Source organism: Citrus sinensis, chromosome 5, assembly GCF_022201045.2.
Source record: "Citrus sinensis cultivar Valencia sweet orange chromosome 5, DVS_A1.0, whole genome shotgun sequence".
NCBI classification, from domain to species: Eukaryota; Viridiplantae; Streptophyta; class Magnoliopsida; order Sapindales; family Rutaceae; genus Citrus; species Citrus sinensis.
In genome coordinates this window covers 32,485,566-32,505,994 of record NC_068560.1, presented here as the reverse complement: position 1 = coordinate 32,505,994, position 20,429 = coordinate 32,485,566, and the positions used below count along the sequence as shown (strand labels likewise).

Genomic DNA, 20,429 nt, shown 5'->3' with positions numbered 1-20,429 from the left:
TATGATAAAAATTAATGAATGATTTTATAGCAATTGGTTATAATTTAACTCATTCAGATTTTGATTCTAAGACAAAACAAATACATAAATGGTAATAAAGCTCATTTTAATTACGATTCCTACAGTTCAAGCAAATAAATTATTCAATTAGATCACTCTATATTATTTAAAATTTATTCATAAGTATTATGAATTTTATAGTGCATTCACTAAATAGAAATCAAATTTAGTTGGAAACATAATGAATTACAATCAGAATAGCTAGAATTAAAATAAGGAATTAGAATTAGAATAATTTATTTACTTGAACTATAGAAACCGTAATTAGAATAAGCTGTATTACCATTTGTTTATTTATTTTGTCTTAGAATGAAAATCATAATGAGTTAAATTGTAACATTGCTACAAAATTATTAATTAATTTTTATCACAATTATTATTTTATATTTTAATTATTGTTATTGTTATTATTATTCAAAAATTAATTATTAATAATAATTATCGTTAATTATTATTATTATTAACAATTTAACAAAAGATTATTATTAATTATTGTTAATAGATTAATTAATTATAATACTTTTTATTCTTGTTATTAATAATAAAAATAATAATCTATTTAAAGAATATAACTATATTTATGATTATAATAAAATAATAGTTATTAATTAAATAGAGGTCATTTTGGAAATTTAAAATTATAGGGGGCGAATTCGTACTTTGGGATTTCAATAAAATAAAATTCAGTGTATGGGATTAAACGAAATTTTATAATTCAGAAAGTTTCATAATACTTATGAATAAATTACAAATAATATAGAGTATAGGGGGCTCAATGAAATTTTAGATGCTGACCGTAACGTAATGTAACTTAGGCGGAACCTTATAATATTTTTGTCAATTACGTGGACAGATTCAAAATTTCAATCTATTTTAGGAATAAAAAATAAAAAATCAGACTCAGATGGTTGGACTTAGGACCGCCCCAATAGCATTGCTGATGGGCCTTTCATGGGCTGGAAGAGGCCTCTTTTGTTTCTTCAGCTTGGGCAGTCGTGCCTCTATGTTATTGCATTTTCTAGGGAACATTAACTAGCCCCCGGTTTTATCTGTTTTGACCCCAACAATCAGAATTCTTTTAGCTCTGGGTTTGTTAAGGGAATAGACCGCGTCTGTATAGTATAGTTCACTTCGGTTTTTCATCGTCGTTTGGTGAATGTAATTTACACACGGTAAAATAAAAAATGAAATTCATGAAAATATTCCTAATTTTTTAAAATATATTAAAATATTTTCTCTAATTATGAAAAATAAAGTCGTATTTTTAACTTACTAGTAAGGGCTCCGCCGAGTGGTTTCCCTTTCTCGTTCTTTGATTGGCCACGTGCGTTTAAATAGTAAGGGGTAAGAGGATTGAAATCATTAAATATATGCAATTTAGACTTTGTTCACTCATATTTTCTTTAAAAAATTATCAACTTGTGCGAAAAGAATAGAAAGTGAACAACTAACAAATGAATTTGTTGAGAATAATTGCACGCAATAATTGGATTTGAGTGAAATAAATAAGTAAGAGATGGTGATCATGATGTGTGAAATACTATGAAATGAGATTTGATATTATTCATGAAAGTTGTTAAATATTTCATTCCAAAAATAGAAAATTCGAAACAATTGGATTTATATATATAGATTTGATGCAGTTACTAATTCATGATCTGGCGTGTACGTAATCAAAACTTCATTCAACTTGCTTGATGTGTATCGATTTATAGATTAAGTAATTTGCCTATTTAAATCAATTAAACGTATGTTAAAAAAAAATCATACTAAACGTACTTTTATTTGCATTTAAAATTGTGCAATTGGGCAAAAGGTGGTTGGTCCATATGGAATGCAATCAAAGGCCTGATTGGTATCACACACCTAATCCATATTTTGTTTTACACAACTAGTATAAAGTTCAGAGTCTCATTTGCACACAGAAAGGGCAATATATATATATATATATATATATATATATATATATATATATAAAGTTCAGAGTCTCATTGGTCTTAAAAAACTCTTCAGAGAGATTTTTTTTTTCTTTTTTTGCGTTTTAATATAATAAAAATAAAATCTATAATTTGCTAACTCTTGGGACAGAATAGTCAATTAAACAATGGTAGATTTGGTCAAGATAACAAGATTAGTTTTAAAATCACAAATTATTTTGGGAATAATACAGCATCCTTGACCGTCAAGTAACCGATAGCCGGATAGGACCAGGTCGACATCGAAAAAACAAGAAACTATGACAATATGGCCACGGCATTATATAAAGTTTCTACAAACATCTAACAAAATGTGTCTTTTAGGCAAAGTTTCTTATTAATTTTCAGGAGATTAGACTTTGGACTTTGAATCAAGGAATATGTTGAGCTCAAGCAAAGGACAGGCGGCTACCTCATCACGAAGTTTATAGCATGATTTTTATTTTATTTTATTTTTTGGGTGATTTTTACTTTGACCAGTAATTAAATTTTATTAAAAATAAATATAAAATATTGTATTTATTATTTTCAAAAGAATAAATGTTTGTTTAATCATTGCATTTTGACTTAAGTATTTATTTAGTTCTTATATTTTAAAAAATATTTCAACACATCCATGTTCTTAAATATGTCACTCTATTGTTCTTAATTTTTATTTTTTTTTGCTTTTATAATAGGCCAAAACTTCTGACATTTATTTATTGAAAAAGTTAATTAGCAAATTTAGCAACAACTATTTATTAGTAAATTAACCAATAACTATCATTATAAAAGAACTGGTACTTTATGTGCCCTCGCAATAATATTACTAACTATTATTTTATAAATTAATTAATATTAGCCAACTTTAAATAATATTTAATACTCTTACAATAATCTTACTAATAGTTACTTATAAAAAAAATTAATTTATAAAATTAATCCTAAAATTAAAATAATAATAAAATTTACATTAGTTATTATTTTCTTTTTAAGACTAATTTGATAAATTAATATTTTTCATTAATACTCCTAAGAATATTATTGTAAATATATTATTATAAAAATAAAAATAAGAATAAAAATATAACATATTTAACAATAAAAATATTTTGATGTATTTTTTTAAAATATAAAAATCTAACCGACACTTAAAAATCAAAATATAAGAATTAAATATGTATTTATCTCATTCTAAAATTCACTGGTGTGAGGACAAAAGGGTAAATTAGGAGAAATATAATTTAAAAATATCCGCAATACGGTCGGTGGGCGAAACAGTTCAAACTTGAGAGACGCTGAGTTAGCCCTAAACTGGTTAAGCCTCTCGTATAAAACGCGCATCCCACCTCTCTTATAATTCTCGCATTATCCTCTCTTCGCACCGCATCGCATCGTATCTAAATCGGAGCTTCGTCTTCAATCTCTCTGTGTTTATATCATCATCTTATCATCTCAGGTATCATATTCAGATCTTTCACTTTTTCTTTTCTTTTCAGTTCTAGTATATACTTTTATTTTATTTTTATCTTTGCTTAATATTGCGGTCTTGTCGTGCTTGCTTGTTTGTTTGAATTTGTAATAGATGTTGCGATGTTGTTTTGCATGATCGGTAATGTAGTTTTATTGTATTTGATGTGAATCTTGTGTATTTGTTGTCTAACCATTTAGATCTATGATTTAGTCGGCCTTGTTTTATCTGAGCTGGTAGCTTGATTGATGACGATCAGATTGTAATTAGATTTACCGTGTTGGATTAATATTTGTAACCGCCTGTTATCTGATTGAGTGGATTGATTATAGGATTTTTTTCCACTTGAGATTCATTTATCTTTTTTGAATGATGATTTTGTTTTCGATTGTGTAAAAAGACAAAGCAATTTGTGATTACAATTGAGAATTTTTTGGGATTCGTTTCCTGATCCATGTTAATCAGAAATTGTCATTTAATTAATCATTGATTGTGTTTGAATTATTGAGAGACGCAATGGAACTTTAGTATTTATGAAGTTTGAAATTCTCATGTGTGTGTATATATGCTTGAGTGTCTAATCTAATAATTTAGACAGAGGACTTATTTGTTGTTATATATTTATCATCAGTCATGGCTGTGAATTTTATATTGTCTTGAGGTCTTGAGAACACTGAAAATGTTGTAATAGAGTTGAAGGGTGTTTATATTTTTCAGTCATGGCTGTTAATTAGCCTATTACATCCAAATCCCAGCGACATGGTTTGATTTGTATTTTGAATTCGTTATATCTATGTCTGGCACATGCACCAACAAAACTTGAATTCCCTTGACACCGCTCATGATTTCATGCATGCCAAATAAAACTGTTAATTTGCCAAAGAATCACGCACCTTTACTTGAAATCTCATCTCAAATTATAACAAGTTCTTCTAAGCCAACCTGTTAGGTCTGGCTGCCAAGCATGTTTATTGAATTCTCGAACTTGTGATGTTTACCTAATTACCTGAACTAACTTTTTTATTGTACAATGTAATGAGCATTTGAGCCCTGGTATTTTTATTTGGTTTCTATGTCTATATTTTTTTGACAGTTGATATTTATATCTATGATTTTGCTGAGAAACTGTGAATTATGATTATTTAATACTTTTATTTTGGTCTGTTCTCATAAATGAATGTGAATCACAATTATTTGTTTCAGAGGAAGTTGGCAGTTTAGTCTGCTGAGTTGCAGTCACAAAGTGGAGAGTGTTAAGTCTGAAGCTTTTTTTATGTCTGAACGGGCCTCTCTCTTTTTGTCATCAATTGGTTTGCTTGGAGAGTATTTCCCTACGTCTAGAAAAAAGAGCAGACATTCTTCTCATAAAGTTGGCTGCATGCATCTTGGCACATCTGAGGCATATACAACACGTATTGATTGCCTGTTTATGCGACCTTTTCCGATTGCAAGGAACTTGTCGGTTGAAGGGGGATTTCTTGTTGAAAGAGACAATACTACTGCTTGTTCATTAGCTTTCTGATTAATCTTACAAATCTATCAAGATGGCCTTGCAAAACATTGGTGCTTCCAATAGCGATGATGCCTTTTATAGGTATAAGATGCCGAAGATGATAACTAAGATTGAAGGAAGAGGGAATGGCATCAAAACCAACGTGGTTAACATGGTTGATATTGCTAAGGCCTTGGCCAGGCCTCCATCTTACACAACAAAATATTTTGGTAATGAGCTGGGAGCCCAGTCTAAATTTGATGAAAAGACCGGAACCTCTCTTGTCAATGGGGCCCATGACACTGCCAAGCTTGCAGGGCTTCTCGAGAATTTCATCAAGAAATATGTGCAGTGCTATGGTTGTGGTAACCCTGAAACTGATATAATCATTACAAAGACCCAGATGGTCAACCTGAAATGTGCTGCATGTGGGTTTGTCTCTGAGGTGGATATGAGGGACAAACTCACAACATTTATTCTGAAGAATCCTCCAGTGCAGAAGAAAACATCTAAGGACAAGAAGTCATTGAGGAGAGCTGAGAAGGAACGGCTCAAGGAGGGTGAGGCTGCCGACGAGGAGCTGAAGAAGATTAAGAAAGAGGCAGGAAAGAAGAAAGGCAGTTCTGCTAATTCAAAGGATGTTACTGCTAAAGGGGCATCAACCAAGAAAAAGGCCCATTCTTCTGATGATGATCACTCTCCATCTCGCAGCCAAGCAGATGAGAACGAACCGGCGATTGATGATGCTGACGATGATGATGACATCCAGTGGCAGACAGATACTTCACTGGAGGCAGCCAAGCAGCGGATCCAAGAGCAGTTGAGTTCTGTCACTGCCGATATGGTAATGCTTTCTACAACTGAAGAGAAGAAAAAGTCAGGGAAGAAGTCTCCAGACCGGGAGAGTAAGGGACATGAGAATGGAGCTAGTGGCCCTAACACCCATCTTGCTGATCAAATGAAGGATTTCCTGAAGAAGGGTGCCTCTGCCAGCCAATTTAAATCCTTTCTGGGATCACTCTCTGGGACTGCTCAAGTTATGGATGCTTTGTTTGTAGCTCTCTTTGATGGCATTGAGAAGGGTTTCGCTAAAGAGGTGACCAAAAAGAAGAACTACCTGGCTGCAGCAACTCAAGAGGAGGGATCACAGATGGTTCTGCTGCACTCTCTTGAGTCTTTCTGTGGAAAAGCAAGGCCTGCTGCAGTGAAAGAGGTGGCACTGGTTCTGAAAGCACTGTATGACAATGACTTGTTGGAAGAAGAGTTCATTTTGGATTGGTACCAGAAGGGCCTGGGTGGTGCCAATAAAAACTCACAAGTTTGGAAGAATGCCAAGCCAGTTATCGAGTGGCTCCAGAATGCCGAGTCTGAAACCGAAGAAGATTGATCGGTGAAATACACACTGGTTCATAAGTATTTGCTATTTACTATACTAATAGTGGTCCTATAATAAAACCTTAGCCTTTGTGGTCTGTTGTTACTGGTTTAATGGAGATGTCATGTCAGTAGTTATTAGTGGTAAAATCTGTCCTGTTTAGAATAAAATAGTAACTTAGAGCTGCCGTCTCTGTTCCCGATGTAATTTCATTGATATTGTGTATCAGCTTATTGGGTGTGGTCAGCTGAGTCTGTGTCAGTTCCATTACGGACATGATGTTGTAATATTGTGGGTGTTTCCGTTCAATTTGTTCATTATAATATATTTTCTAGGGAGCCCCTATGTTACAATTAATGTAACATACACACTCAACAACAACCACACAAATGATGGACCCACACAATTTGTGTGGTTGTTGTTGAGTGTGTATGTTACATTAATTGTAACATAGCATTTGCCTATTTTCTAATATAATGCCATCTTTCAAAACTGGGTTAGCAAAAGGATCTGAAAGCTTTCTGAGAGTAGCTAAAACGAAATGCGATTTAATGGATGCTTTGTCTCTCTGTCGCACCAGGCACGAACTTAGGCAAATTGTTTTACTCTTTTCTTCCCATTGCGCATTGCAGGAAACTGTTGATGACCCAACGGAATAACCAAACAAGCATAAAACGAGGTCGTGTACTGGCGGTCAGTGGTCTGCACACAGCATGAGACATCAAAATCTGGTCCTACGCCCCATGCTATTTGCTGTTACGGAATTCAAAGCTAATAAAATAACATTTTCCCGTTTTGTCCCTCTGTCTGTCTCCATCAGACAGTCAACCGACACCTCTCACTGTCTGACCTTTAATACCTCAACACCTGATTTGTTCATCAATCATCAGTCTTATCAATTACCACCATCTGAATAATTTCTGGACCGGACTCGGACTCAGCCAACCATTATTTCAATATCGTACAAGGGCGTCTTAGGGATTCGAAGATACATTCATTCCTCTTAACAGTAAATAGATCAACATCACAGGTCGGCGAGAATCATCTCCTCCCCCACAAAAAGGGAAAATAAAAAAAAAACGTTGTTCTTAAACCGTATTTCGGTATGCGTTGAAAACAACTTTGGTATCATTCGAATCGTATCGATTTCAGTCTCATTTAGTCCCTAAATAGAAAACATTAAAACGAGATTCACTCGCCTACATTGATAATGAATATCATTATCGTCTCGTTTTACATTAATAATACATGTAATGAAATACACTAATTGAAATTAATATTTTAAGACAGAATATTGTAAATAGTACTGCAGAGTAGCCGTTCAAGAGGTGTTAGATTTTCTATGCAAAATAACCCTTTACATTTCTCAAAACTGGCACAATACTAATTACCAAGACCCACATAATTAGTTTAGTTTAATTGATTACGCCTAATAATCAAAGACAAAGCCTCCTCCTCGTGTTTGCCACCTAGAAAACGAGTGAGCGTCACGGGCTCTCGTGATGATGATGTCAGAGCAAGAGGGTGTTGGGTGGAGCTGGCTGGTAGGGGCCCACGGATGGATTCACTGATTTGTCGTGGCTAAAACTGTAATTTGAAACGACCAATTAAAAGGAAGCATTTGAAAACAAAATAAAATAGTAGCACCGGCTCACTCCTCTATTCTTCGACCCCAATACGTCTCTCCCTCTCTCTCTACCCCTCATCAGACACTCGCGCCCACACTATAAACTATACTCATACAGCAAGCAAGTCTCAGCGAGAGAGAGAGAGAAGCAATGTCGCGATAACCCAAAAAAAAAATATCCCTTTGAGAAAAAAAAAACACTCTCCAGAGAGTGTAGCGCTTCCAACGAAACCCTAAGAAATGCCGTCTCAGCAGCCGTACTCTCCCGCCGAGCCACGCGCCGTGGACCCCCGCATCTGGCGCGCTTGTGCGGGCTCCTCCGTCCAAATTCCCTCCGTCAATTCTAGGGTATACTACTTCCCTCAGGGGCACGTGGAGCAATCCTGTCCTTCTATTACCCTCTCCGTCACGAAACCTTTCATCCCTTGCCTCATCACTCACGTCGAGTTCCTCGCCGACCCTGTAACCGACCAAGTCTTCGCCAAAGTCGTTCTTAATCCAATAACCGCTCTCGAACCTTCTAGAAACTTCCTCGAACAGCAACAGGAACAGCAGCCACGAGGCCTCAGCATTGGCAACGTTGAGGAGAACAACGTTGTGGCTTTTGCTAAGATTCTGACGCCGTCGGATGCGAATAACGGTGGGGGATTTTCCGTCCCGAGGTTCTGCGCCGATTCGATTTTCCCGCCACTCAACTACCAAGTTGATCCTCCTGTCCAAAACATATCCGTCACCGACATTCACGGCGCCGTTTGGGAGTTTCGCCACATTTATCGGGGGACGCCGAGGCGACACTTGTTAACTACCGGCTGGAGCAAGTTCGTGAACCGGAAGAAGCTAATCGCTGGAGATTCTGTCGTTTTCATGCGGGACTCAAGGGGCAAAATGTACATCGGACTCAGGCGATCCGTGAGGTACGGAAACAATGGAGATAGTGCTGGAGCTAGGTGGCGGGAGCAGACTGGTATGAAAGCAGAGGCAGTGGCGGTGGCTGTGGAAAGGGCGGTGCTGGGATTGCCATTCGAGGTGGTGTATTATCCCAGGGCAGGGTGGGCGGATTTTATAGTTAGGGCTGAGGTGGTTGATTCTGCGATGAGAGTTTTTTGGACAGCTGGGATGAGAGTTAAAATGGTAGTGGAGACGGAGGATTCATCCAGAATGACGTGGATTCAGGGCACAGTTACAGCTGCTTCTATGCCAGATAGGGGACCGTGGTGTGGTTCTCCATGGGGCATGCTTGAGGTACAATAGAATGTTTGTTTTTTTGTGATTATCTGTATCTATTCTGGTTTTGTGTCTTTGTTGTGATATGAGCAAATTTAGCGGCTTTGTTTTCTGTGTTAGAAGTGAAGCCTGATTTTAGGGAGTCAGTAGTGTGTTTTAGTGAGCACTTGGCTTTCTTAAAAGTGATTTCAAATTGTTGTAAGGGCTTTTCTGTCAATTTTGCAGAGTTTTCACTGAAATATGTGAAAGTGAGTCTATAAGTGCTTAATAGATGTTTCATAACATGCTGAAGGTCAATATCTTTGACAGCAGTTTCTACGAAAATACTACCAAATGCAGCTTATCTGATTCACGATTGACTTGTACTTTTAAAGTGCTGGATCCCATGATCCCAAGGTGCTTCTGTAGCAAATCTGTGCACAGAGTCAACTTATAATCAAAATATATTGAAAAGAATGATCTACATATAAAAGAACCAAATAATGTGCAGAAAGTGAAGCCAATATGCTCTATTGTCCCCAAAATGGGAGAGAATCAAGATTTTGTACAAATTTAATCTTCAAATGAGTAGACTGCCTAATTTAAGGCCATCGAAGTGAATTTCATTCCAAAAAGCAGTTTGTTTGCGAGATCCTTAACCTTGCCTCTGACAATGTTGTTTGATATCTCTGTTTACAAGTTAGAGGCAATTAATAAGCATGGTAAAATAATAGTTCTTAATATTGTACATTTTCTTTTGGTAATTTGGTGGAACCAATAGTCTGAATAAACTCCTGAGAGTTGTATAGCTTTTGTATCTGTTCATGGGTTCATTATGAGGTTATCATTTTATACAATATAGTTTCATGTTTTGTATGGAGTATTGCACCGTATTTGATACTGCAGCAATATTGTGCATGGACTATTGTTGTCAATCCCTTAGAAAGATTCACAACATAAATAGAGTATTTAATATTTGGACAACAAAATTTTGTGCTAAATTTAGGTCATCGTGAAGTCAGATCGTCAAAGAGCTTGTAGGTTATGACTAATGGCGTGTCTAATTGCAACTGGTATTAGAAGTTTGGACCCCAAGTGCATACAGTTTATCTCCCTTGTTTCTGTAAGTGTATGCTTAGATAATGTCATTGAACTGTGCCTGAAAATGATATTCTAAAGCTTTTATGCACTTTCTACTACTTGTATATATGAGGCCTATGTTTTGCACTTTCCTAAAATAGTTGAAATTGATGAAACTTGAAAATGAAAAAGTTTTTATTTTCTAGGATAACAGTATGTTATTTCTAAGAAGCAGTTCATTTTTATCCATGCTTGCTTTTTCCTTTTTCTCATAAAAATTAGAACAGTAGATTTTATGACAGTTTGATTCTGTGTGGTGATGACAAAACAGAGGAACTAAACTTTATTCTGTAACCTTCAAAATATTTTCATCCATTTACCTTTTGGACAATTTAAGATTTTGAAGTTTTATGTCACAGGTTACTTGGGATGAACCTGAAATTCTGCAGAATGCAAAGAGAGTAAGTCCCTGGCAAATTGAATTTGTTTCTCCCACACAACCACTTCATACCGCATTCCCTCCGGCAAAGAGACTGAAATTTTCTCCGAATTATGGATCAATGACTGATGTAGAAGAGGAAATCTTCTTTCCAGTGAACGGTTTAGGTAATTCAACAGTGGGGTGCCTGAACCCTTCATTGTTGAATTATAATACTTTTCCTGCTGGCATGCAGGGAGCCAGGCAAAATCCTTATAGCTTATTTAGTTTATCAAACTTCATAAGCGAGAATAATCATCAGATGTCCTCTGATGGTATCTTTGGCAACAACATGGTGCCAAAGTTGAGACGTGTGTCCACTGAGCTGAACATTGGCAGTTCACAGTCTGACAACTTATCACCCGATAGCCACAGTAGTGTGCATTCCTTTGGCACTGAACTTGGTGGGAACCAGGGCTGTAACTCGACAAAAGTTGGTGTTAGGTCAATTCAGTTGTTTGGTAAGATCATACATATGAAGCAGCCTGTTGAAAGTGGTTTTGGTGATGTTGTTTGCCCGCATGATGATGGTAGTAAAGGGTTCAGTGAAAGGGAAGATGTGAATTTGCCATTGGATTTGTCCTTGACTTACACAGAACTGCTCAACAGGTTTGGTATCCAAGGTCGTGGCTCAGAAGTTGAAGATGAAGTAGTTGCTGAAGCTTGCTCTTTATGAAAAAATAATTGTGCAATGAAATGCAGATATGTTCCTGTGCAGGTATGCTTTTCTATGAATTGACTCTTCCAGGTTGATGAATAATGAAAAATTCTGTTGATGCTTATTACTGTCAAATTTTAGTTAGTTCCGTTTGATGATGCTGTTATATGTATATTAACCTATGATGCATGTTATATTAAGGCATTTCTTTGTTTTTTGGAGTACAAGAAAGCCAGTAGTCCTGTGGTATAACTTTGAGTGAACTGTTCTTCTGTTAGCTTTTGGGGTTATTTAATTATTAATAACTGTAACTTCTCTTTTTAATGTCTGAATTTGCTGGATATAGAAAGGAAGACAACAGAAATCTTCCTTAATTGCTTTTTGCATTCTCTTACGTGGAACATATGAATTGTTGAATAACAGAAGCCTTACTTAATTCTTCAAAATTGTATTTTCCCTTCGTTAATTACTACTCTGCATTTCATGTTGTAGTAGAAGATAAATCTGGAATGTTTGCTAGGGTTATTAGGTCAAATACTCATCAAATTTGTTATTAGGTCAAATACTCATCAAATTTGCTATTAGGTCAAATACTCTCATCAAATTTGTTATGTTGACGAGGTGGTGCTGTTGAAAACTAAAAAAAGGTTGGCTGGTTCTTAGAAAACCTTAAATTGATTGGTTGTAGTCAATCTTGCGCATGGTTGTAACGCATTTGGGAATTTTAATAATTTTAGGTCATTGGTTTTGACCTCTTCTCATCCATGGATCTGAATGAGTGCTAATAAATTTGGAAGCTAGAAATATTAATTGGCTAAATACTATTTATTTCCTTGTCAACCCTGATGAGGAAATTTATTTATTGTACTCTTATTGTGTTTTTTATGCTTTCATTACTGCTGCATTATGACATTCTCTATTGATTTTTTTTTTTTTTGTAGGTACTCTGGCAGGTGGGAGCAGGAAGATGACTTGGTGGGCTTTGTCAGTACTAGTTTGTGTATGCTAGTTTGTTTAGGTGGTTATGATGAAAACTTGGAGCTATCGTAGACTTAGTTATACCAGTTAAATCAAGTACTATATGTTGGTGTGGGAATTTCATATTGCTGTGGAATTATAGTTTTGGTTTTGTTTTGTTTCAGGAAACTTGGTTGAGTTTGTTTCTAGAAATAACTCTGGTTTTCCGCAGCACAATCTGTGGCCAGAAAAGAAAAGAAAGTATTTTTTTCTGGTCAGAAGCAGAATGCTTGCTTAGGAACATCAAATATGTGTAGTGAAAGAGGATGTGCAAAATGCTTTTTACTATATTATGCCCAAGTTTTCCTCCTTACCTCCAGGCAAATCAGAAAGATGTGTAAATACAGGACAACGGTATTCCAACTAGATGCCTTTTGATTTTATATGACGCTATTTGAATGGATGATTTGGTTTAAGCTGAAAGGAATTGTTACTGCTTTTAACTTCTTGATAATAAATGTAAGCGTACTGATTTAAAAAAAACAAAAAAAAAACAAAAACAAAAATATGATGAGAAGGCAATTGAACTGAGTTGCTTTTGAGCACTCCAGAGAAAAAATAGAAACTCCTGTGTTGTAAGATATCCCATTCCTCCCTTCAAAACCGGGATCTTCTGAATACTGTATACAGCCATAACTATGAGATCTACTGGATGAATGCAAATGTGACTATCAGGCTTAAGTTTCAACTTCAGATAACGAATTGAATCTCCGGTAGAAGTGAAATTCACCTTTTTTTTTTTTTCTTTTTCTGAATCAATCTCATAAAATCCTTTCAAGTGGACAAATTTGTACTATCAGTTGGCTTGAAACTTTTGAGAAAGTGCTGCAGATGTATGACTATGTTTTTAATTTTTAACTTTTGCTGAAACCATGTTGTTTATTTATTTATTTTCAAATAAACTAAATGAGCAAATAAATAACGGCATTGCTAAATATTATTTCCCACCAACCCCAACAAAAAAGAAAAAAGAAAAAAGAAAAAAGAAAATAAATTATCAACTCGTATCCGAAAGTCCGGATAAATCTAGAACATGATAATAACGGAGGGGCGACAGGGGACGGGGAAGGCAGCACCCAGCTGGGAAGCGAAAACCCTTTGGTGTGAATATTGAAAACATAATAAAAGCTAAATTGAGGAAGAGAAAACAGCTCTTCACTAAAAGAGTAGGCGTTAATCAATTATCAATCAGTCTGAAGTCAATCGAATGGCTGTTGCGCTCTCAAACCACTCCTTCTTAGCTTCTCCGCGCCTTTCTTCTTCTGCTTCTCTGTATAGACACAGAAAAACCCTAGCCCTTCACTCTTTCAATCGGAGACCTCCTCTCTTAAACCTAGAACTTCCCCTTCACAACAATACAGCGCCTGGCTTCAAGTCTTTCTTCGCTGTACGCTTTTCTTTTTATCAAATGTTTGGAAATACTGAAGTTTAATGCAAACTTTATGGTTAAATTGCCTCGTCTAAGATTATGTAACGTACCTTATGGATTTTATAACTCATCGTTCAGTTGTTATCATGTATTACTTCTTCTTCTTCTAGGCTACATATTTAATCATTCATGTTGTTACATATTTAATTGTTTTTGTTGCTTTAATTGGAGTTTGATATGTTTCCATGCTATTGTTTTAATGTCGTGCAAAGTGTCTTGTAAAGTAAACAATGAGAAACTATTCGGTTTCATTTTTTCATTCCCAGTTTTCTTTAGATGATTTGTACTCTTGGCTTTTCTTGTTAGATAAATAACAAGGAGGGTTTCCATGATGGTGAACAAGCCTCTGGAAGTGAAGCAGATCAGAAACATCTGTTGAATCTGAAGACATTGATTGAAGCCTACAAGGAGGCTGTGTCTAATGGAGATGAAAAGGCTGTATCTGATATCGAAGCTCGAATTTTTATAGTACAATATGAGAAGAATGAATTGTTACAGAAAGTTTCCTCACTATCAGCGGAGATAACCTCTGGGAAGGAGAAATGCATCCGCTTGCAAGCAGATTTTGAAAATTCTAGGAAGAGATCGGAGAAGGAGAGGCTGGCTGTAAGGTCTGATGCCCAGGGCGAAGTGATTGAGAGACTTTTGCTTTTGGTGGACAGTTTTGAGAGAGCGAGACTGCAAATCAAACCAGAGACAGAAAAGGAGAAAAAGATAGATACAAGTTATCAAGGTATATATAAGCAATTTGTGGAGATCATGAGGAGCATGCAAGTAGCTGTAGTGCCAACTGTGGGAAAACCTTTTGATCCCGCGGTGAGTGAACCTTGGAGACTACTTCTGTTTGCATTTCTTATTCTTTTAATCTGCTACTGCGTCCACGCTGCGTGAAATTTTTTTGCAAGCAGTTTTCCCCTTATAATATACAAGGATTGGAATAATTTATGGAAGTTCAAAAGATTATCTATATTTCATTTTTTCATAATCTCTTTTTTTGCTTATGTTAAACAATCTTATGCAAAATGGCTGGAGCCTGTGCCATCTTTTTGGTTAATGTCATGGAAGGATAAAATAGTTGTGATGCGGAAAATACATCTGTCTTGAAATCAGGGGATGAATTTGATATGGAGGTTATCTGACATCTTGAGTGAAAAATTTGAGAAAAAAAGGCTCGAATATCTGCTTAGCAAAACGTTGGATCGTTCTACTCAGGTTTTAGGTTCAGTAGAACGACAATTTCTTATCTTACAGCATGAGAACTTCTGTTCTGTGTACATTCTTGATTGGCATTCTCCATTGAATTTTCAACTCCTACAAATTCACAAAATATCTTATGGTAGGTCTACCTGTTTCCAACTGGATGTTCTAAAGAAGAAAACAAGTTACGAAACGGGCATTATACTTGTTGAGTTTAAGTGGAATTTGACAATTTATTAGTTACAAGTTATGAAACTGGCATTGTACTTGTTGAATTAAAGTAGAATTTTACAATTTATTAGTTTAGTTTAGTGTTTCTTGCCTTAGATTTGAGGGGTGGTATTGTTTATCCTCTTTGTGTGTAGAAACATTAAATTACGGAATTAGTTTTATATAATTCCTTTGGTTCTTAATGACACCATGCTCTGCTTCTTTTTGGATTTTATCCTGAAGGAATGTAAAGGTGGCTCCCTTCGATCTTGTAATCAGGAAGTCAGATTAGCTTCATGGTTCATTATAGTTCCAAGTTCTTCTTTGTAGAGGTTCAGTTATCAGATAATTTATCGTGGAGTCTGCATTTGTAGACATTATTAGCTTATAACTCATACTTTGCAGTTTGTTCCCAGCCATTTTCTGATTTCTTCAATTTTATTCCTTGTAGGTGCATGAGGCCATTGCACGAGAGGAATCTGAAGAGTTCAAGGAAGGGATTATTATTGAAGAAACCCGCCGTGGGTTCCTTCTTGGAGATCGGCTTATCAGACCAGCAAGGGTAAAAGTTTCTGTAGGGCCTGGTCGAAAGAAAGCCTCCGTGGCTAATGAGAAATCTGCTGGGCAACCTGCAACAGCTGCAGGTGTAGATAATCAATAATCTTTTGTTTCGCGAGCTTAAGTATTCCAAATAGAGATTTTTTTCCTTCCATCTGCAGTCTTGGCTAAAAGCATGTTGCATATTTTTATACATTCTTTTGCTACCAAAGGCAAATGTAATCATTCGGTGGAATCATCCAGCCACTCTTTTCAAGTTCTGCATTTTAACTGATTTTTTTTTTTTTTGTTTTCAGAAGAGGGCTCACCACTACACGAATGACTTGGAACATACTTGTTAATTAATGCGTGTTTGTTGGGGAAATGGAACTTCAACCAATTTTCTGCCTATGATACCCATTTTCATACCGAACTCAGAAACTGTCATTCAAATTCTAAATTACTCTTCATGTTCTGAGGATCCCTAACACGAGTAATGGGAAGAGAGAGATACATTACATGTCTACATCCAAAATTAAAGCGGAATTTTTTTTTTAAAAAAAAAAAGCCCTCTTTTTCAAGGGATAAAAACAAATGAAAATAAAATCATTATAGACCTAATGGGATATATCATTATGATGCTTTGACATTGCTAATGGGATCCAGTCCAGCACATATAACGGAGATTTAGATTTTAGATCCTCTAGGGTCCTGTCATTTTGAGCCTTAAAATGAAAGAAAGATCTATATAAAACACCTCTTGCGGATATTGTTCAGAATGATGTCTGCAAAATAATGAATCTTATACAATAATAAAAAATGTTAAAAAGTTATACTTCTTCTTCTCGGAGTTTCATTTACAAATAAAATTTGCATCTAAATGTAATTGACCGCCTGAATTTGGAGTTGGCCACTCTAAAGAAGCATGTGATTATAAGCTAGCAAAACCCTTTCATAAGTCTTCAACAAATGTCCGGCCGTCAGAGATCTGAGTATAACATTACATTTAATTTCTTCATGGCCTTCAAAAGGAACTGCTTTCCAGACCTTATTATGAAAAAAAAATTAATTACACTTGTACAAATTATTTAAGCCAACAATAAGAAATGAGAGTATCACAAATCTATGTACAGTGGAAATAAATTCCAATCTTCAGACTGTAGGAAATGTGGTGTTTAATTCCTTTCTTGGAATCGAACGTTTAATATGTTTTCTGTGCATCTGCTACATAAGGGCCCTCTCTTAATCCATCAAAGTATCACACATACCAGAGTTCAAGAAGTCCAGCTGAAGCTCAACCACTTTTCTGCATCACCAATTAATGCTATCATCAGATTCCACAAATCATACAGACTGCAATAGAAGTATAGGAGTGCCATTAGTGTACAACTGCGTGTGTGTCAAGCTCCCATTGGGAGGAGCTGAGCTGTGGAGCCCACAAGCCCCCAATGGGAGCTTGACACATCACGCACTATAATGCGACTTCGCGCACATGATCATCCCCCTAGAAGTATATAATACACTCAATAGTGCTTTTGGATGCCTATAAAATCTTAACAAGCTTCAAATATTGATTTTGGGCAAATACTTTCACAAGAAAGATAGAAACATAAAACATTGGAAAAATGAGGACACAGCAGGTGAATCTTTTAGTTATATAAGTTATGGCAAAACATCCAAACACTTTGAAAACTAAATCTCTGCTGAGGCCTGCATGAAGGAAGAACTAAAGTCATGGCTACAAATTTAAAGCACACATCCTTAAGCTTATTAATCGATCAAAACTGAATGGGATTGTAAGGATGCTTTTGGTCTAATAATCAAGAATACAGGAGAAATCAATCATCTAAGAGTTAGCTGGTTACTGCAAGGCACAAGCATATCATGATCTTTAAATGGAAAAAAACTGAAATGAAGAGAATTGCCCTGCCTTTCAATTTCAACTTTTCACCATGGCAGAATCAAACGCAAGGTAGAGAACCTCTAGTTCAACAAAATGGTATAAAAAAAAAGATAAATGGTAATTGCCCATGGAATGCTTGCAGCTACCATACAATCTTCTTTCACTGACAATCTAGAATGGGTCTAACATAAGAAACTATCAAGAAAGAATTAGTCTAGCTCTAGTTTCAATCAATTGAACAATTGAACTCCAGCAACATGCATATTGAGCATATTGCATAGCAATTTTGAGATATGGAAATCCAAGAAAAAAGAAGGAACTGTGTGAGAGAAAAGAATGAAGAGTGCAAGTCAAACAGAAATTGAAAGAAAAGAACACACATGGGATAGTCAGTGACACGTATTTCGCTCTCATCCCCCACAAAATAAAAACGCTAAGTTACAAAAGTTTCTTGAAGTATATATAACAAAGTAATATCAGGCATCACTTCTCCTTTGATAGAACTTCACTCTTCCTAGATGACACTGACAATGGAAGATGATCTACTTTGTCAAACCTTAGTTCCATTAAAGCATTAAAGAGTCTACAAATGATGTGCTCAGTAGCCAGACCAGATATTCCACAGACTTCGTATGTGATTGATCAGTAAATTCAATCATGAAGATATTTTAACCATAAGTAAGCTATCATAATCATTAGTTATGTTAAACTACCCAGGAATTATAACCACAATGTCTTGGAGTCTCAGTAGCATAATCGATGAATGTGACAAGAATAGTAACTAGGCTTCTTGCATTTACATGCAATTGATCTCTAGTGTCTCAACTGATGATTCACACAGCTCAAATCTGAGATTAGTTGGTGGAATCTAAATGCCAAATATACAATCCTATATGTACCCCCAAAAAAAAAGGGATTGGACCGTATTTATATCACTTGCATAACAGCAGCCGTTAAAGCTCTGATACCAGGGGAATTTGGTAATTAATTACACCACAGTCCAAACAATGGAATCTAAATTATTTCTAACAAATTCAATTCATATAGCTACTCGTTTGGTAATTAATTACACCACTAATCGCAGTATTGAATAGTAACAAAAAAAAAAACAGGGCAGAGTTTACCAGTCAGAAGCAGAATTTGTAGCATTGATGCCTTTGTAGAATCTGGAAAAACGACGACGTAGTGGCGGTTTCGGAATGACAGGTTTCTTTCGCATGCCGAAGATTTCCTGTATTAAAGGAACGTGAACCAGAACTAGCTTCCACGCCAAAAACCATCCTGTAATTAAAAAAAGAAAAAAAAAACTGAGCTTGAAAAATCAATTCTTTACAACAATAGATTGCATAAGATTGGTAAGAGATAGAAAATTGTTTTCTTACCGAGTAGAATGAAGAAGAGAGCAAATGAGATGGCGAGAATCGGACGTAGAAGAAATAAATTGAAATAATTCCAGTAATAAAGAGAATTAGCTGCGATTGATGAAGAAGACGACTCCATTGACAAGTTTACGAGCTAACTTCAGCTACGCAAAGTATCTTTTATTTTTAAAATTTATTGCGTTTCCTTTTTTTTTTTTTTTTTTTTTGGCTTCGTGAGTGGATGGTTCGGGCTCGTCGACTGGCCGGACTATCGGGTCTGGGTTGTTGGCGGCTCATCAAATCGGTCCACACCGACTTAAGAATTTGTGCGGACTTGCCACCTCTATGACTACGTATCACGTATGTATTTAACTCATTTAAAAAAAAAAAGGGATTAATTTGACTATTGTTAAATCAATTCGCTTGCTTTCGAAATTTTGAATTTATCTCACTTTTGAAAAAAAAAAATTTACTAAAAAAATAATAATACATTCTATATAATAGGGGCATCTTTTTCATACCATCTATTAAAACAATTATGTGTTTTTATTTTTTTATTTTTTTAATTTCACCATCAAATCATTATCTTCTTTGATTCATTTCAAAGTAAAAAAATGTGGTTTTTTTTTTTTTTTTAATTTAGCCTAAAGACCATACAATCTCCTTCCCAATTGGGGTTGGAACCCCAATCCTTTTATTTACAAGATAAGAGATCTTACTCAAATAAAAAAAGATAAGAGATCTTGCTCAAATAAAAAATTTCATTGCTACAAAAAAAAAAGAGAGTCATACTTTAATATAAATGTCTGTACAATTTTTTTTTTTTTGGAATAAATAAACCATACTTGACATAAGAAACATTACTATTTTTAATTTGAGTTATGTGTAAGATCTTCAAGTTAAACTAGTGCTTTTATCTCTACTTCTGATCATATTTACTTAACTAAACTTGTTTAATTTTCGGATGTGATGTTATGAATAACATATATGTGAGTGTTTATGTTAGTTTTTCATTCCAAAGTTCACACTTTATGGGTATATAAACGTGTGTGCAAAAAAATCCATTGTTTGAAAGTTTCTATTATATTTCCATAAAAAATAAAAATGGTGTATATGAGAAGATGAGATTGATTTTAAGTATGGTGTGAAAACTCGAACCCCATATTTGGTTATCTAAACTATGGCTAATCAGTGTAGTCATGAAATACAAATTTACATATTTAAGTGATAATATCTAATTTATCATTTAATAATACCATTCACCTAAAGTAAATTTAAGGACGAATATTCTGATCTTTTTTTATTGAGTAAAAATTTCTCTTTTTTTTATTGAGTAAAAAAGACAAAAATTGAACGGTTCATAAATAGAAAAACCA

The 20,429-nt window shown here is 35.1% G+C and overlaps 4 protein-coding genes across 6 annotated transcripts; 3 read left to right on the top strand and 1 right to left on the bottom strand.

The window, feature by feature from the left end:
• Nucleotides 1–3,302: 3,302 nt before the first annotated feature.
• On the top strand, nucleotides 3,303–6,687 carry LOC102606845 (eukaryotic translation initiation factor 5). The gene is made up of 2 exons (XM_006472630.4): nucleotides 3,303–3,474; nucleotides 4,690–6,687. The coding sequence occupies exon 2, from the start codon at nucleotides 5,031–5,033 to the stop codon at nucleotides 6,363–6,365; it is 1,335 nt and encodes a 444-aa protein (XP_006472693.2). The 5' UTR covers nucleotides 3,303–3,474; nucleotides 4,690–5,030; the 3' UTR covers nucleotides 6,366–6,687.
• A 1,334-nt stretch (nucleotides 6,688–8,021) lies between these two features.
• LOC102631447 (auxin response factor 17) lies at nucleotides 8,022–12,782 on the top strand. 2 transcript variants are annotated; one of them, XM_006472629.4, is made up of 3 exons: nucleotides 8,022–9,222; nucleotides 10,683–11,459; nucleotides 12,353–12,782. In XM_006472629.4, exons 1-2 carry the CDS (start codon nucleotides 8,221–8,223, stop codon nucleotides 11,415–11,417), a joined length of 1,737 nt encoding a protein of 578 aa, XP_006472692.2. In that variant the 5' UTR covers nucleotides 8,022–8,220; the 3' UTR covers nucleotides 11,418–11,459; nucleotides 12,353–12,782. The 2 variants fall into 2 exon arrangements, with proteins under 2 accessions (XP_006472692.2, XP_052298101.1); XM_052442141.1 differs by having other exon boundaries at nucleotides 8,023–9,222; nucleotides 12,341–12,782.
• A 592-nt stretch (nucleotides 12,783–13,374) lies between these two features.
• Nucleotides 13,375–16,270, top strand: LOC102630733 (uncharacterized). 2 transcript variants are annotated; one of them, XM_052442142.1, is made up of 4 exons: nucleotides 13,375–13,803; nucleotides 14,152–14,661; nucleotides 15,704–15,896; nucleotides 16,110–16,270. In XM_052442142.1, the coding sequence occupies exons 1-4, from the start codon at nucleotides 13,624–13,626 to the stop codon at nucleotides 16,130–16,132; spliced, it is 906 nt and encodes a 301-aa protein (XP_052298102.1). In that variant the 5' UTR covers nucleotides 13,375–13,623; the 3' UTR covers nucleotides 16,133–16,270. The 2 variants fall into 2 exon arrangements, with proteins under 2 accessions (XP_052298102.1, XP_006472689.2); XM_006472626.4 differs by having other exon boundaries at nucleotides 13,376–13,803; nucleotides 16,107–16,270.
• Nucleotides 16,271–16,573: 303 nt separating this feature from the next.
• LOC102630425 (uncharacterized) lies at nucleotides 16,574–19,387 on the bottom strand. The gene is made up of 3 exons (XM_006472625.4): nucleotides 19,075–19,387; nucleotides 18,817–18,973; nucleotides 16,574–17,095 (listed from the first exon to the last, which is right to left on the bottom strand). Coding segments are annotated over exons 1-3 (276 nt in total). The 5' UTR covers nucleotides 19,193–19,387; the 3' UTR covers nucleotides 16,574–17,094.
• Between the last annotated feature and the right edge of the window lie 1,042 nt (nucleotides 19,388–20,429).

Coding starts and splice junctions, on each gene's coding strand:
- LOC102606845 (XM_006472630.4), top strand. CDS start 5,031: ATGGCCTTGCAAAACATTGGTGCTTCCAATAGCGATGATGCCTTTTAT.
- LOC102631447 (XM_006472629.4), top strand. CDS start 8,221: ATGCCGTCTCAGCAGCCGTACTCTCCCGCCGAGCCACGCGCCGTGGAC. Junction 9,223..10,682: donor CTCCATGGGGCATGCTTGAG/GTACAATAGAAT, acceptor TTTATGTCACAG/GTTACTTGGGATGAACCTGA.
- LOC102630733 (XM_006472626.4), top strand. CDS start 13,624: ATGGCTGTTGCGCTCTCAAACCACTCCTTCTTAGCTTCTCCGCGCCTT. Junction 13,804..14,151: donor GCTTCAAGTCTTTCTTCGCT/GTACGCTTTTCT, acceptor TTTTCTTGTTAG/ATAAATAACAAGGAGGGTTT. Junction 14,662..15,703: donor GAAAACCTTTTGATCCCGCG/GTGAGTGAACCT, acceptor TATTCCTTGTAG/GTGCATGAGGCCATTGCACG.
- LOC102630425 (XM_006472625.4), bottom strand. CDS start 19,192: ATGGAGTCGTCTTCTTCATCAATCGCAGCTAATTCTCTTTATTACTGG. Junction 18,974..19,074: donor TCTCTTCTTCATTCTACTCG/GTAAGAAAACAA, acceptor TTTTAATTACAG/GATGGTTTTTGGCGTGGAAG.